At 37.8% G+C, this 16,252-nt stretch overlaps 4 protein-coding genes across 4 annotated transcripts, besides 11 other annotated features; 2 read left to right on the top strand and 2 right to left on the bottom strand.

Moving 5' to 3' along the window:
- Positions 1-11,187: part of a sequence feature (RHS array, number of copies uncertain. May contain misassembly.) that runs on past the window's edge.
- Positions 1-16,252: part of a sequence feature (sequence corresponds to BAC RPCI93-43M14) that runs on past both edges of the window.
- Positions 309-329: a sequence feature (AT_rich).
- Positions 950-976: a microsatellite.
- Positions 976-996: a microsatellite.
- Tb927.7.1960 (retrotransposon hot spot (RHS) protein, putative) lies at positions 3,531-5,603 on the top strand (the record flags this gene model as incomplete). The annotated part of the gene is made up of 1 exon (XM_840727.1): positions 3,531-5,603. One exon carries the CDS (start codon positions 3,531-3,533, stop codon positions 5,601-5,603), a length of 2,073 nt encoding a protein of 690 aa, XP_845820.1.
- Positions 5,900-5,920: a sequence feature (AT_rich).
- Positions 6,561-6,581: a microsatellite.
- On the top strand, positions 9,115-11,187 carry Tb927.7.1950 (retrotransposon hot spot (RHS) protein, putative; the record flags this gene model as incomplete). Its single annotated transcript, XM_840726.1, has 1 exon — positions 9,115-11,187. One exon carries the CDS (start codon positions 9,115-9,117, stop codon positions 11,185-11,187), a length of 2,073 nt encoding a protein of 690 aa, XP_845819.1.
- Positions 11,484-11,504: a sequence feature (AT_rich).
- Positions 12,341-12,814, bottom strand: Tb927.7.1940 (hypothetical protein; the record flags this gene model as incomplete). Its single annotated transcript, XM_840725.1, has 1 exon — positions 12,341-12,814. The coding sequence occupies one exon, from the start codon at positions 12,812-12,814 to the stop codon at positions 12,341-12,343; it is 474 nt and encodes a 157-aa protein (XP_845818.1).
- Positions 13,765-13,802: a sequence feature (T-rich).
- On the bottom strand, positions 13,857-15,188 carry Tb927.7.1930 (nucleoside diphosphatase, putative; the record flags this gene model as incomplete). Its single annotated transcript, XM_840724.1, has 1 exon — positions 13,857-15,188. The coding sequence occupies one exon, from the start codon at positions 15,186-15,188 to the stop codon at positions 13,857-13,859; it is 1,332 nt and encodes a 443-aa protein (XP_845817.1).
- Positions 15,940-15,961: a microsatellite.
- Positions 16,034-16,056: a sequence feature (AT_rich).

Raw genomic sequence — 16,252 nt, 5'->3', positions numbered from 1 at the left:
GGTCATGAGTAGCATCCTATTGTGAAGACCATTTCGTCACTTTTACATATAACATGTTAGAGGTTGGAAAAAACATATTGTATTCCTTCTGTTTCTTCATTGTAATTCTTTTAATTTTCCTTTTGTGTTTCAGGAGGGTTGTGAAGTTAACTTTATCTGACAATGAAGTATAACTCACATGCACCTTTATAGTTTTTTGGCCATTGTACCTTTCCTTCAAATAAATGAGTAAATATATTAAGCATAAAATTTCTTTTACGTCTTTGTTCTGTTGAAATACACTTGTACAAGATGCAAGAAGAGATTTCATTTATTTATTATTTTTTTTTCTGTCAATGGGCAAAGCTACTCAAACGCGTCAGCACACAGTGATGAATACAGAATATGGGATGCAGTGCTTGCCGTATTTACTTCATTTGTTTTTTTCATTTATTTCAGTAACAATCACTAATCTACAAATGCTATAGTGAAGTGATTGTTGTTTCCACACATGTGGTTAAGCTTTAAGTTGTTTAATAAAATTCAAAACTATTATTGTATTCTAATGAAACTTTTTTGACGTGCATAACCCCTCTTATAGTTTACATCACTCCCCCATGTATTTATATTTAGTATTTAATGTTTTAGTTTCTGTTAACGTATGATTTGTATTGCAGAGTTCATCACATGGAAGGCATCATTATGACTAACTATCGCACATTAGTTGTTGTATCTTCTGTGGAAGTATTCATGGCATAGCGCTGCATTACTTTAGAGTATTGTGTGAAACAGTATTTATGCCTTTCAGAGGATTATTACTATTTGCATTTCAGGGACATCTACTGTTCACTTCATTAGATAATAATACTTCAAATAATTATGCAGATATTCAAAAGCTGTACCTTTTGTAAATATGGATTTACACATATGTAATGTTGAAGAACTGATATGTGGTGTGTCTCAAAACCATTCTCTCTCTCTCTCTCTCTCTCTCTCTATATATATATATATATATATCAATAAAGTGTTTGTATCTTTGAGTAGTGGAATAATTTCAATTAACATATGTAATTCAACTCAGATATAAATGAAATAAACAAAATCAAGTAAGCTTTATTGCTTATAGTGAAGTATTAATTTAATAATGTGATATTTTGTATTTTTACTATATGCTATATGTAAAGCAAGTGAACAACTCCTGTGTGATGAATAGGTGGAAGAGATGACGAGTCCAGTAGTTTATGCAATACAAAAGCACAAGGAGAAACATGAGACTATTTTCATTTTATCATACTGACACATGAATGAAACAACAAAAATAGGTTACATGCAGCATGTCTATATGTTAGAAGCGTGCGACGTGTAACCGAGAGACTCATTCCAGTTTTTATGTCGATAATTGCTTATGCTTTTATCTTTCTTTTTATTTATTTTGGAAAGGAGATGGATTGCACATAAGATATTTACATAACTATCAAAATATGAAATGGACGAAAGAAGCAAATATCAGTGTCCCTCACAGAGTGTGAAATATTGCAGTAGCGATAAGCAGGATTTCATTCAAATATTAAAGAGACTTATAGCCACAAAGTGGAGTGCTGTGTATATATTTGTAACCCAACACAACTGTGGTGACGAGAAGAAATCAAAGAAACACTGTATGAGTATAGTTATATCCGTTGCTGTTTAGATGTATCTCACCCATCAATAGCATTTGCATCTGCAGAAATAAATAGGGACAAATGATATTGTTTGAGACATTCTTGTTCAATAGGTTAGAAGGTAGGAATATTGTTTTGTCCCTTCACTCCTCATGCGGGGGAACCTGTCTCAACACTGCTGACTAACTTAATCCATAAAAGAAATCAGTTGCAAAGCAGTGTCTACTGAAGGATTGCCGATACACTGAGGACAAATAAAAGATACAACCACTGTTACGTATTTCCCCCTTATATGAAGTGTAGTATCTTATATAATGGAAGTTCCATGTAGTTTCCTTAAGGTAATTCTTTTCTTCTATTATTACTCTTGTGTTAATATTTGTACAATTATTTATTTGTATCTTCCAAAAGGAACATTACAACATCAGGTTAAAGAAAGGAAGTAAATAATATATGATTGTTGTATGGTATATGAAAAAGAAAAAGAATATGTATAGTGACAATATGCGATATATTTAGGGATGTAGGAAATGATGAGTGATATAGTAATAGAGTACTTCTTTTTCATTATTGGATACTACAATTTAATAAAGACACATGATTTCCAATGACAGAAAGCAGGTATTTGTGTCTTGATGCGAGTGGAAGAACAACTTTACTATTCCCTAAACTTTATTTCCATGATTAAATTTTACGAGTGAGTGAGTACAATATAGGGAAAGATTAAGATAAAATATGCACATGATTTCTACTCACACAACGCTATGCTCACATAGATGTATCTTAAGTTTCCATCATTCTCCATTACATTTTATTTTTTATATTTCTTTGATTCCTTACACTTCTTATATTCCATGTAATATTTGCATTAAATATATTGACTATATTGAGTATATTGAATATATTCCTTTATTCAGTGTTGTCAGTGTTATGTAACTATTGCATATATTTTCCACATGTGGTGAATCACTGCAGAAGATTTGAGATATTATATAATATTTTATTGTTCACAGAAAATTTATCCTTTGTTTCCTTATTCTCATAATTCAATTTTCCTTAAACTTTCAATTTTTTTGCGTGTACTGAAAGAATACGTGAACAATTGCAAATGCAACTAGGAAATAAAAAAATAAATGATCTTAATATCTTCACATATTCCTTAGTGTCACAGATGAGAGTTCCCAAACAAGGAGACAACAAGATAATGTTGAAAGTGTTTAATAATGAGATGAGATACCATCCCAATATTTGACAGTACAGAAGATATTTGTGTTGGGTTTTGTATGTTACGGTTTACACTCAAACATTGTCGTCTATGCTGTGAAATGGAGCCAAGATGTTATAATGAATAACAGTTTGTATGTGCAGTATATGCTGATGCTTTGAGTTAATGTTCTTTCGATGTTATAATTAAGAACCTTTGTGACATACGTTGTCCTCATTATTACGTGTGCAATGTATAATCTATTATTGTAAATTCTGTTTATCTCATTATTAATACTATTGTTTATTATTTCAAAAAGTATGACATATTATACTATATGCATACATATTATATTATATGAAATAGTAGTATTCTTCACTTAGGATTTCGTGTTTGTTATCTCTCATATCTAAAAATCTTATTACTCATGCTTTCATACAGAATATTTAATTGATTGAACATCACTATTCAATATATGCAAGGGGTTGTTAAGGGGTTTAACTGTAAGGAGGGGTTATGATTTGTTCTGTTAGTTTATGATATTCATGAACTGTATATATGTGTTGCTTGATAGTGTGTACACATCATTCCCTTCATTTTACTATTTGATTTAACACACACAAACACATATATGTTCAGAAAGTAACACAATATTACCTATTTAAAGTTATTATTTTGAGATAGGAATGATTCAAAACAACGGCAATATGAGAAATACTCAGAATGTGTTTAACGAACGGTTTAATCGTGCACAAGGTGAAGTGCAGGAACGAGGTGGACGACAGATGCAGAATCCATCGGTAACTGGAAAAAGGAAATCTCGTGAAGAGGAGTTATATGAGTCTCTGTATTATGCGAAGTGGAGTTATGTGATGTCAGGTTATAATCAAGAGCCACTCGGTATGAAGGTATTCTTTGGAAGACCACAACACATATGGACGGAAGAAGAAGTGGATATAACTCCTGAACATTGTGAAGTTGATGCGGAACTTGAGGAGAGACCCACTGGCCTGGAGATCTTTGTCCTTACATCAAAGATATGTAACCCATCATGCGGATTTCAATGTTCTCTCATTAGTTTATATGGGGGAAATGGAGGTCATATTTACGTCCGTCGTGAAATGATGCGTGTGTGGTATATAATACAACGAAAATTAAATGCATGGTGGGTGGAAAAGACAGAGAGCACACCACCAACACACATTGTCATTGGTATATCTGGTATTGGAAAATCATGTGGAGTTGGATCATTTTTACTTCATTCCCTACTTCACTTCCATGAAGGAATGCTTGATGTCGTTGTGTATTTCACGGATGTGGACGCTTACCTTATATACAACAAGAAGGGGAATGAGGAAGGGAGGGTTGTATTGTACGAGAGAGAAGACGTCACTAATGTTATTGAAGAAATGCGTCTAAAAAAAAGAGGGCATATTATTTTTGATATTAATAGTCCTAAGGAAACTCTGCCTTATGAGATCCCAAGAAATGTTTGGGGTGTGACTGTCCTCGCACCCCCAGATGGAGTTCGCTACAAGTACTGGATGAAGAACCTGGAACAAACAAGGATAATTTTAAACTGCGATGACGTACGTGACATTAAGGCGTTTGTGGCTTGGAAGAAACTGTCCGTATTTCCCAACTATACGACTCTCGATGAAAATGCTCGTTTGAAGGTTAAGGAAGAACTAGAGGATGAGTGGAGGTTGGTGGAGAGACGTGTTGACGTTGTGGGGCCGCTGCCTCGTTATGTTTTCAGTAATGGAGCTTGCTGTCGTGAGGCGGCGGTAATAAGGTATCTAAGCAGTCTCAGTTGTAATAGACGAGATGGCTATGATATGATGATGGGAAAATATTTTGAATGGAAAGGTAATCATTTCACAGAATCGTTAATAAAGATTGTACGGGAGAGGAGCAGATATGGAAACCTCGAATCATACCACTGTAGACCTCTATCAGTTGCCATTGGGAATATGATACTCTGTACGCTGTTTGCAGATGTTGCGGAAAGTATGTCATCCCATGAATTCATGATGGAATACGGTAAGGTCGGAGCCTACTCGCTTAAAACAAGGGCTTTGGTTTCACTTCTCTTTCCTAGAGTCTTTTGTGTGGTCACAAAACATTTGAACTACCTCCGAAGACTCGGAGAGACGGAAGACAAGCGTAGCATCCTGAAAGATATGACCCCACAACAGTTTCAAATTTTTGAACAAAAGTTCTTACCAGAAGCTGGACAGAATGCAATTGGAAACTGTAAATACAAAGTGCTCTACAGGTCATTGGAAAAGAGTAAGCTTTTTGTGGATGGCTTTTTCTTTGTGGAAGATTGCTCTAGAAGGGTTGCGGATATGAGGGATGGTTTTCCACAACTGGGAGTTGCCTCAAAGACTATTGTGCTTATTCAAATAACAGATAATTACAGGAAAGAAGCAAGTGTTTCAGAGTTACAGGAATTTATGACAAACATTGCAAGGTATTTTTCCGATTGGGATACCTTTTCTCGTAACATGGCATGGGAGATGATATATGTTAATGCTATTTATGGTGGTGTGATTAAGACGCGGCAACGATGTGTGAACAACAACACCGCTGATGCTGAGCAACAAACTGAGGAAACACAAGTATTTTGGGATGGTATTGACCAGTATCAAATAACATTTGATAAAAAGATACAGAAAGAGCTTATAATAGCGTATCATGAAGAGAGAAAATATCGAGATGCACCAGCATTCACACGGAAACGAGGTCATGAGTAGCATCCTATTGTGAAGACCATTTCGTCACTTTTACATATAACATGTTAGAGGTTGGCAAAAACATATTGTATTCCTTCTGTTTCTTCATTGTAATTCTTTTAATTTTCCTTTTGTGTTTCAGGAGGGTTGTGAAGTTAACTTTATCTGACAATGAAGTATAACTCACATGCACCTTTATAGTTTTTTGGCTATTGTACCTTTCCTTCAAATAAATGAGTAAATATATTAAGCATAAAATTTCTTTTACGTCTTTGTTTTGTTGAAATACACTTGTACAAGATGCAAGAAGAGATTTCATTTATTTATTATTTTTTTTTCTGTCAATGGGCAAAGCTACTCAAACGCGTCAGCACACAGTGATGAATACAGAATATGGGATGCAGTGCTTGCCGTATTTACTTCATTTGTTTTTTTTCATTTATTTCAGTAACAATCACTAATCTACAAATGCTATAGTGAAGTGATTGTTGTTTCCACACATGTGGTTAAGCTTTAAGTTGTTTAATAAAATTCAAAACTATTATTGTATTCTAATGAAACTTCCTTGACGTACATAAACCCTCTTATAGTTTACATCACTCCCCCATGCATTTATATTTAGTATTTAATGTTTTAGTTTCTGTTCAACGTATGATTTGTATTGCAGAGTTCATCACATGGAAGGCATCATTATGACTAACTATCGCACATTAGTTGTTGTATCTTCTGTGGAAGTATTCATGGCATAGCGCTGCATTACTTTAGAGTATTGTGTGAAACAGTATTTATGCCTTTCAGAGGATTATTACTATTTGCATTTTAGTGACATCTACTGTTCACTTCATTAGATAATAATACTTCAAATAATTATGCAGATATTCAAAAGCTGTACCTTTTGTAAATATGGATTTACACATATGTAATGTTGAAGAACTGATATGTGGTGTGTCTCAAAACCATTCTCTCTCTCTCTCTCTCTATATATATATATATATATATCAATAAAGTGTTTGTATCTTTGAGTAGTGGAATAATTTCATTAACATATGTAATTCAACTCAGATATAAATGAAATAAACAAAATCAAGTAAGCTTTATTGCTTATAGTGAAGTATTAATTTAATAATTTGATATTTTGTATTTTTACTATATGCTATATGTAAAGCAAGTGAACAACTCCTGTGTGATGAATAGGTGGAAGAGATGACGAGTCCAGTAGTTTATGCAATACAAAAGCACAAGGAGAAACATGAGACTATTTTCATTTTATCATACTGACACATGCATGAAACAACAAAAATAGGTTACATGCAGCGTGTCTATATGTTAGAAGCGTGCGACGTGTAACCGAGAGACTCATTCCAGTTTTTATGTCGATAATTGCTTATGCTTTTATCTTTCTTTTTATTTATTTTGGAAAGGAGATGGATTGCACATAAGATATTTACATAACTATCAAAATATGAAATGGACGAAAGAAGCAAATATCAGTGTCCCTCACAGAGTGTGAAATATTGCAGTAGCGATAAGCAGGATTTCATTCAAATATTAAAGAGACTTATAGCCACAAAGTGGAGTGCTGTGTATATATTTGTAACCCAACACAACTGTGGTGACGAGAAGAAATCAAAGAAACACTGTATGAGTATAGTTATATCCGTTGCTGTTTAGATGTATCTCACCCATCAATAGCATTTGCATCTGCAGAAATAAATAGGGACAAATGATATTGTTTGAGACATTCTTGTTCAATAGGTTAGAAGGTAGGAATATTGTTTTGTTTCTTCACTCCTTATGCGGGGGAACCTGTCTCAACACTGCTGACTAACTTAATCCATAAAAGAAATCAGTTGCAAAGCAGTGTCTACTGAAGGATTGCCGATACACTGAGGACAAATAAAAGATACAACCACTGTTACGTATTTCCCCCTTATATGAAGTGTAGTATCTTATATAATGGAAGTTCCATGTAGTTTCCTTAAGGTAATTCTTTTCTTCTATTATTACTCTTGTGTTAATATTTGTACAATTATTTATTTGTATCTTCCAAAAGGAACATTACAACATCAGGTTAAAGAAAGGAAGTAAATAATATATGATTGTTGTATGGTATATGAAAAAGAAAAAGAATATGTATAGTGACAATATGCGATATATTTAGGGATGTAGGAAATGATGAGTGATATAGTAATAGAGTACTTCTTTTTCATTATTGGATACTACAATTTAATAAAGACACATGATTTCCAATGACAGAAAGCAGGTATTTGTGTCTTGATGCGAGTGGAAGAACAACTTTACTATTCCCTAAACTTTATTTCCATGATTAAATTTTACGAGTGAGTGAGTACAATATAGGGAAAGATTAAGATAAAATATGCACATGATTTCTACTCACACAACGCTATGCTCACATAGATGTATCTTAAGTTTTCATCATTCTCCATTACATTTTATTTTTTATATTCCTTTGATTCCTTACATTTCTTATATTCCATGTAATATTTGCATTAAATATATTGACTATATTGAGTATATTGAATATATTCCTTTATTCAGTGTTGTCAGTGTTATGTAACTATTGCATATATTTTCCACATGTGGTGAATCACTGCAGAAGATTTGAGATATTATATAATATTTTATTGTTCACAGAAAATTTATCCTTTGTTTCCTTATTCTCATAATTCAATTTTCCTTAAACTTTCAATTTTTTTGCGTGTACTGAAAGAATACGTGAACAATTGCAAATGCAACTAGGAAATAAAAAAATAAATGATCTTAATATCTTCACATATTCCTTAGTGTCACAGATGAGAGTTCCCAAACAAGGAGACAACAAGATAATGTTGAAAGTGTTTAATAATGAGATGAGATACCATCCCAATATTTGACAGTACAGAAGATATTTGTGTTGGGTTTTGTATGTTACGGTTTACACTCAAACATTGTCGTCTATGCTGTGAAATGGAGCCAAGATGTTATAATGAATAACAGTTTGTATGTGCAGTATATGCTGATGCTTTGAGTTAATGTTCTTTCGATGTTATAATTAAGAACCTTTGTGACATACGTTGTCCTCATTATTACGTGTGCAATGTATAATCTATTATTGTAAATTCTGTTTATCTCATTATTAATACTATTGTTTATTATTTCAAAAAGTATGACATATTATACTATATGCATACATATTATATTATATGAAATAGTAGTATTCTTCACTTAGGATTTCGTGTTTGTTATCTCTCATATCTAAAAATCTTATTACTCATGCTTTCATACAGAATATTTAATTGATTGAACATCACTATTCAATATATGCAAGGGGTTGTTAAGGGGTTTAACTGTAAGGAGGGGTTATGATTTGTTCTGTTAGTTTATGATATTCATGAACTGTATATATGTGTTGCTTGATAGTGTGTACACATCATTCCCTTCATTTTACTATTTGATTTAACACACACAAACACATATATGTGCAGAAAGTAACACAATATTACCTATTTAAAGTTATTATTTTGAGATAGGAATGATTCAAAACAACGGCAATATGAGAAATACTCAGAATGTGTTTAACGAACGGTTTAATCGTGCACAAGGTGAAGTGCAGGAACAAGGTGGACGACAGATGCAGAATCCATCGGTAACTGGAAAAAGGAAATCTCGTGAAGAGGAGTTATATGAGTCTCTGTATTATGCGAAGTGGAGTTATGTGATGTCAGGTTATAATCAAGAGCCACTCGGTATGAAGGTATTCTTTGGAAGACCACAACACATATGGACGGAAGAAGAAGTGGATATAACTCCTGAACATTGTGAAGTTGATGCGGAACTTGAGGAGAGACCCACTGGCCTGGAGATCTTTGTCCTTACATCAAAGATGGGTTGGCCCTCAGATAGATTTCAATGTTCTCTCATTAGTTTATATGGGGGAAATGGAGGTCATATTTACGTCCGTCGTGAAATGATGCGTGTGTGGTATATAATACAACGAAAATTAAATGCATGGTGGGTGGAAAAGACAGAGAGCACACCACCAACACACATTGTCATTGGTATATCTGGTATTGGAAAATCATGTGGAGTTGGATCATTTTTACTTCATTCCCTACTTCACTTCCATGAAGGAATGCTTGATGTCGTTGTGTATTTCACGGATGTGGACGCTTACCTTATATACAACAAGAAGGGGAATGAGGAAGGGAGGGTTGTATTGCACAAGAGAGAAGACGTCACTAATGTTATTGAAGAAATGCGTCTAAAAAAAAGAGGGCATATTATTTTTGATATTAATAGTCGTAAGGAAACTCTGCCTTATGAGATCCCAAGAAATGTTTGGGGTGTGACTGTCCTCGCACCCCCAGATGGAGTTCGCTACAAGTACTGGATGAAGAACCTGGAACAAACAAGGATAATTTTAAACTGCGATGACGTACGTGACATTAAGGCGTTTGTGGCTTGGAAGAAACTGTCCCTATTTCCCAACTATACGACTCTCGATGAAAATGCTCGTTTGAAGGTTAAGGAAGAGCTAGAGGATGAGTGGAGGTTGGTGGAGAGACGTGTTGACTTTGTGGGGCCGCTGCCTCGTTATGTTTTCAGTAATGGAGCTGGCTGTCGTGAGGCGGCAGTAATAGAGTATCTAAGCAGTCTCAGTTGTAATAGACGAGATGGCTATGATATGATGATGGGAAAATATTTTGAATGGAAAGGTAATCATTTCACAGAATCGTTAATAAAGATTGTACGGGAGAGGAGCAGATATGGCAACCTCGAATCATACCACTGTAGACCTCTATCAGTTGCCATTGGGAATATGATACTCTGTACGCTGTTTGCAGATGTTGCGGAAAGTATGTCATCCCATGAATTCATGATGGAATACGGTAAGGTCGGAGCCTACTCGCTTAAAACAAGGGCTTTGGTTTCACTTCTCTTTCCTAGAGTCTTTTGTGTGGTCACAAAACATTTGAACTACCTCCGAAGACTCGGAGAGACGGAAGACAAGCGTAGCATCCTGAAAGATATGACCCCACAACAGTTTCAAATTTTTGAACAAAAGTTCTTACCAGAAGCTGGACAGAATGCAATTGGAAACTGTAAATACAAAGTGCTCTACAGGTCATTGGAAAAGAGTAAGCTTTTTGTGGATGGCTTTTTCTTTGTGGAAGATTGCTCTAGAAGGGTTGCGGATATGAGGGATGGTTTTCCACAACTGGGAGTTGCCTCAAAGACTATTGTGCTTATTCAAATAACAGATAATTACAGGAAAGAAGCAAGTGTTTCAGAGTTACAGGAATTTATGACAAACATTGCAAGGTATTTTTCCGATTGGGATACCTTTTCTCGTAACATGGCATGGGAGATGATATATGTTAATGCTATTTATGGTGGTGTGATTAAGACGCGGCAACGATGTGTGAACAACAACACCGCTGATGCTGAGCAACAAACTGAGGAAACACAAGTATTTTGGGATGGTATTGACCAGTATCAAATAACATTTGATAACAAGATACAGAAAGAGCTTATAATAGCGTATCATGAAGAGAGAAAATATCGAGATGCACCAGCATTCACACGGAAACGAGGTCATGAGTAGCATCCTATTGTGAAGACCATTTCGTCACTTTTACATATAACATGTTAGAGGTTGGCAAAAACATATTGTATTCCTTCTGTTTCTTCATTGTAATTCTTTTAATTTTCCTTTTGTGTTTCAGGAGGGTTGTGAAGTTAACTTTATCTGACAATGAAGTATAACTCACATGCACCTTTATAGTTTTTTGGCCATTGTACCTTTCCTTCAAATAAATGAGTAAATATATTAAGCATAAAATTTCTTTTACGTCTTTGTTCTGTTGAAATACACTTGTGCAAGATGCAAGAAGAGATTTCATTTATTTATTATTTTTTTTTCTGTCAATGGGCAAAGCTACTCAAACGCGTCAGCACACAGTGATGAATACAGAATATGGGATGCAGTGCTTGCCATATTTACTTCATTTGTTTTTTTCATTTATTTCAGTAACAATCACTAATCTACAAATGCTATAGTGAAGTGATTGTTGTTTCCACACATGTGGTTAAGCTTTAAGTTGTTTAATAAAATTCAAAACTATTATTGTATTCTAATGAAACTTCCTTGACGTACATAAACCCTCTTATAGTTTACATCACTTCCCCATGTATTTATATTTAGTATTTAATGTTTTAGTTTCTGTTCAACGTATGATTTGTATTGTGGATTGATAAGGTGTAGTTGGTGGTGTGGGGGAAGGGCCTCTCGTTAGTCATGGAAAGGGGGAAGGTATTGATGGGGAGTGCCAGTACCATCAATAAGGTTGTGTCTGATTATTTTGTATGCTTGAATTGCGTGTAATGAGTTTTGTCCAATTCCTTTCTGAAGAGGACACTTACTGTGACAGTGCTAAAGGGGAGAAGGCGAAATAAAGTTGGGCGGAGGTATACGGTACTTGTGACAAAGGTTTTTTGCCATACGTCATCAGCAGTAGGATGGAAACATCCCTTGTAGTTTGTGGCAGTTTGTCCGAGAAACTCTCGCCAAGATGCGAAGAAACTTGAAAGAGGACCATTATTTAGCAGGAAAATTGTGGCGAAGTTTGTAAGGGTGCTGGCGGGTCAGCTTTTACTGACGTAGTGTGTGTGGGGGTATTGCTGCCGATGCGGTTCTGAGAACTTTTGTGAAAATAATATAACGTGGAAGCAGCAACTTTATGAGAGCAAAAGCGTCCTCAACAAGTTGCAGTTGGACCTCCAATAACTGTTGAGTTGCCTGATGTAATGTACCGCTGTGAGGGGGCTAAGGAGGAAGTGCTTATTTTAGAGGCCGAGGAAATGATTCTGAAGGACGAGGTTGGGGGGCCTTCTCCAGTTTGGAGTTGTGGGTGAAAAAAAAACCAATTTCCACAACGGCCGGGCAATAACATGATGGAGTGTGACGTGGAACCGACAGGGAACGGTACCGCGCCATGATGCAGCTGCCTCCCTGTGCCGTATGACGGCATTGGGGGCTCACACGCAATGCTGTTGTTTTTCACGTGGAAAATGCGGGCTGCTTCCGGCTTCCCACGACAAGAGGGGGCAGGGAACCGCACCGTCACGTTGAAGTGGACGCCGTTCACGAGAAATGCTGTGAATGACGAAAAGACCTCGGAAAGCAGAAAACCGTTTTTGCGCGAAGCGGGGCGGTGGTGTATATTGTCCATTGCGTGAGGAAGGCGTATTAAGAGGACATATTTACTATATCACTGGCGAACTAGGACCCCAAATGCTGCGGGAAACGGATGTTCGTGAAAAGGCACCCCCTTCGCAAGCATTCGTCTAAGAAGGCCCAAGTCACATCCCCAACCCTCAAGCGATGGGAAAGTCGTGCCTTATGGAACTGTGGGTCTCTTTCTCTATTATCAGGTTTCGATTGTCGGTGACCCGTGCCAGTTGGGTGAATTTAGAATTATCCCCCCCCCCCACTCTAAACTGTCAACTCTGGCTTACTCACTTCGTGGCATGACCATGAAATCAGGTGTCCCTGGTACCAACCTTCCATGCTAGCACTCATAAGTTAGAAGCCAGTCACTTGTTTCGTTTTCAAGAGGCAACGGCCCCCTCCCTTGCAGAGAGCACGGTTCTGCTACCTCATCTGCTCTCTTCACAAGTGTTGTTTGGTTAAACGACGTAAAAAAAATTGTTTATGGGGACGGGAGTATCATTGACGAGTGTTGCCAACATTTCACACCTGTGACTGCACGGAGAGGGAGCCGCCATATCCCGTTATGCCTATGTTCCAACAACTTGGCAGTCGCTAGTCCATTGACACCTCCTTACTTTTGAAGGAAATGGGAAGAAATGGAGGATAAAAGGTAAGAAGATCAGTCGCTAAATTCCGACTGCTCTACGCAAGGTTGCGCGAATGTTCCACACTCCAGTTATGGTGGTACAAACCGATTGAAAGACGGTTTGATTTTGTCTTCTCTTAATCACATGTGCCAACCGAATATCTTTTAGTGGTATATGCACGTAGGCGGCAAGTGGGAGCCAAAGTGCAAGAAGCGGTGAGTCACTCGTGTCTTCATTTTAACTCAGTAAACTTTGCGCGTGTGACTGAGCATCGACACTAAAAAAAGGTACCAACAAATGGTCAAGCAGACTGGAGGCGGCCAAAAAAAAAAAAAAAGAGAGAAAAATCAAAGAAAAAAATCTTTATGTGGATGCAGCACTCATACTGAGTAAAAGCCGTGCAAATTTTATGTTCTAACGCCGCACCTTCCCCTCCACTGATAGCAGAGACGCGCCCAGAGCCCACGTAACCTTCACGTCGCTCAGAACGTAGGGGACGTTCAGTTTCGTTTTGTCAGACAAACCAAGCCCTGACGTGAGGAAACCATATAAATAGGCAACGTCCATGCAGTTCGTCCCGCTGTTGTGCTTCCCACCTGCGGAACACACTTGTTCGCCCAATTCCTTATAGTACTGAACGGTTACATTGTCTGCTGGTCGAAGTCGCCATAAGCGATGGAAGAAGGAAAAGGCGAATATCTCAACCGATTGAGCTCCTTCAGCAAATTTCAATACGTGTCGGCCGCCCCGGAGAGCCGCCAAGTGTTCCGAAGAGCGTGTATTTATAAAACGATGGAAAAAGCGGAGGCATGCGCCAAATCCCTGCGCGTTGCCATCAATATTTTCTACAAAACTAACCCCTCCCTCACCATCAATACGATGCCGGTACCGTGATGGAAAACATGGGAATGACGTCCGCTCGACCGCTGTCAATTCTCTCAGCACCTCGAGTGTGGCCTGTCTAAGACCCAACCCCAGAAAACTGTAAGTGTATAACGGAATCTCCGTAACACCAAAATGCAGGGAGGTTATGAACTGTGTTTCGCCGGTGTAACCTGGCGACATTTGAAGCACAAGCTGTGTAGAGGCGCCACCCATATCAATGGTTGCAATTCGTTTTGCCGTAGAATTTGGGGTCCCCTCCGCTGACCTATCGAAACGCCCGAGTAGGTACGCCACCGTAAGCCACGCGTCCATGCCCTCTTCATCACCATCCATGACGGAAACTGAACCCACCACGAACGGATATCGCCGCAGCACCTTCTTCGTCTCGCGGAGGATGAATTCGACTTTTTCAGGAGGAAGAAGACGTAAGCCGGCCGTTGCCTTTAGCGTCACTTTTGTACACGGATGATAAACTTCAGGGATTGCACGTACTGCCGTTGCCATTAGCGGCTGAAGGTTTGCAGATATGTTAGCGGAGTCATCACTAGCGAGCTGTGAAAGGCCTGGATGGGTGCTGTTGTACACCTCCCCCACGAGACGCCACTTATTGTACTCAAAAATGTGCACTCTGGTTCCTGTACTACCAGCGTCAAGCAGAATGTCGTACATCAATGGAGTGTCGCAGAGTCCTGTCGTGCTCTTAGGCAGGTCGCTATTGTCGCTGCCCTTTCCCGTAATCAAGCTCAACAGCGCGAAGAGAGCTACGAGGAAGGTGAGTCCAAGAAATAAGAAAACGCTCACGTGCCAATTTCTCTTGGCATGCAAACCGCGTCTACGAGCGGCCATCCGTAGGGTAACCATCCTCTAACAGACACCATGCAAGCTACGAGAAGAAAAAAATCGGATGACAAGGTTGCGAATGGAAACGATAAAAAAAAAAGAAAAAGAAAAAAGTGAGCGCGTTACTAACGGTAAAGGGAGAAGTTTCAAAATCCCATCTCAACAATGGCTTCAAAAGGGGAAGCAACTCCCTACGCATACTTATTTCGTACTATAATTATCCGCAGTGTACATTTATCGCATCCTTTTAAATTTACTCGTGGGACCAAACTCTCATACACCAGTTATTTTCATTTCACATCTAATACACTGCACAACCAACACGTTTTCTATCGCCGACCAGCATGAATGGTTTTTCAACGGCCCCGATATCTTTCAGTGGGCACCCAACACGGGGACAAAAAAAGGAGGGCAATTATTTCATGTAAAGCAATTGAAGTAACGCTTGTCCCCCACCCCCATGGCAGCCGATTTCACTTAACTGCCGCGAAGCCTTCGTTACCTCACTGGTTGGATTCCATAAACTCCAAGCTGCAGTTACGCTGTCACGGGGTTGAGCATTTCTTTTTATCTTTTTTTTTTTGCTTATGAGTTACTTGATGAAAAGGACGGGCCGAACTTCACAATTTCCCCCTTGTTTCCCTGTCAAACCGTCTAAAGAATATCGGAGTGCGGGTTAGTCCCCCCTTTGAGTGTTTCCTGTCTTGGAAAAGGAAAGTGGTGGAAAGGAAAAAACATTGTGGATCAGCCCCCTATTACGGGAGGCAGCGGCAATAATAATAATAATAATAATACGTGAAGATACATTCAAGGAAACAGTGTAATACGTAATCCACACTTTATGGTTGATTTGGTGTGCAGTAACGAAATTTTTTTTAAAAAAAAATTACAAAATCAACCTCACACATTGTTCTCTCCTTTTTGCCCTTCCTGTTGTCAGGTGGTTCCCCCACCCGTTACTTCAGGAGCTGCCCGTCCGTAACAACTGACCTCCCGTCTACATATATAATTCAAATTGCATCATTTCGTCCACTCACAATAGCACCAAAAGAAAAAAAAAACGGGAAAAAATTTACATTCAGTGA

This window comes from Trypanosoma brucei, chromosome 7 (genome assembly GCF_000002445.2).
Source record: "Trypanosoma brucei brucei TREU927 chromosome 7, complete sequence".
In the NCBI taxonomy this organism is placed as follows: domain Eukaryota; phylum Euglenozoa; class Kinetoplastea; order Trypanosomatida; family Trypanosomatidae; genus Trypanosoma; species Trypanosoma brucei.
The sequence above is the reverse complement of the archived record's forward strand: the minus strand, read 5'-3'. Positions and strand labels throughout refer to the sequence as shown.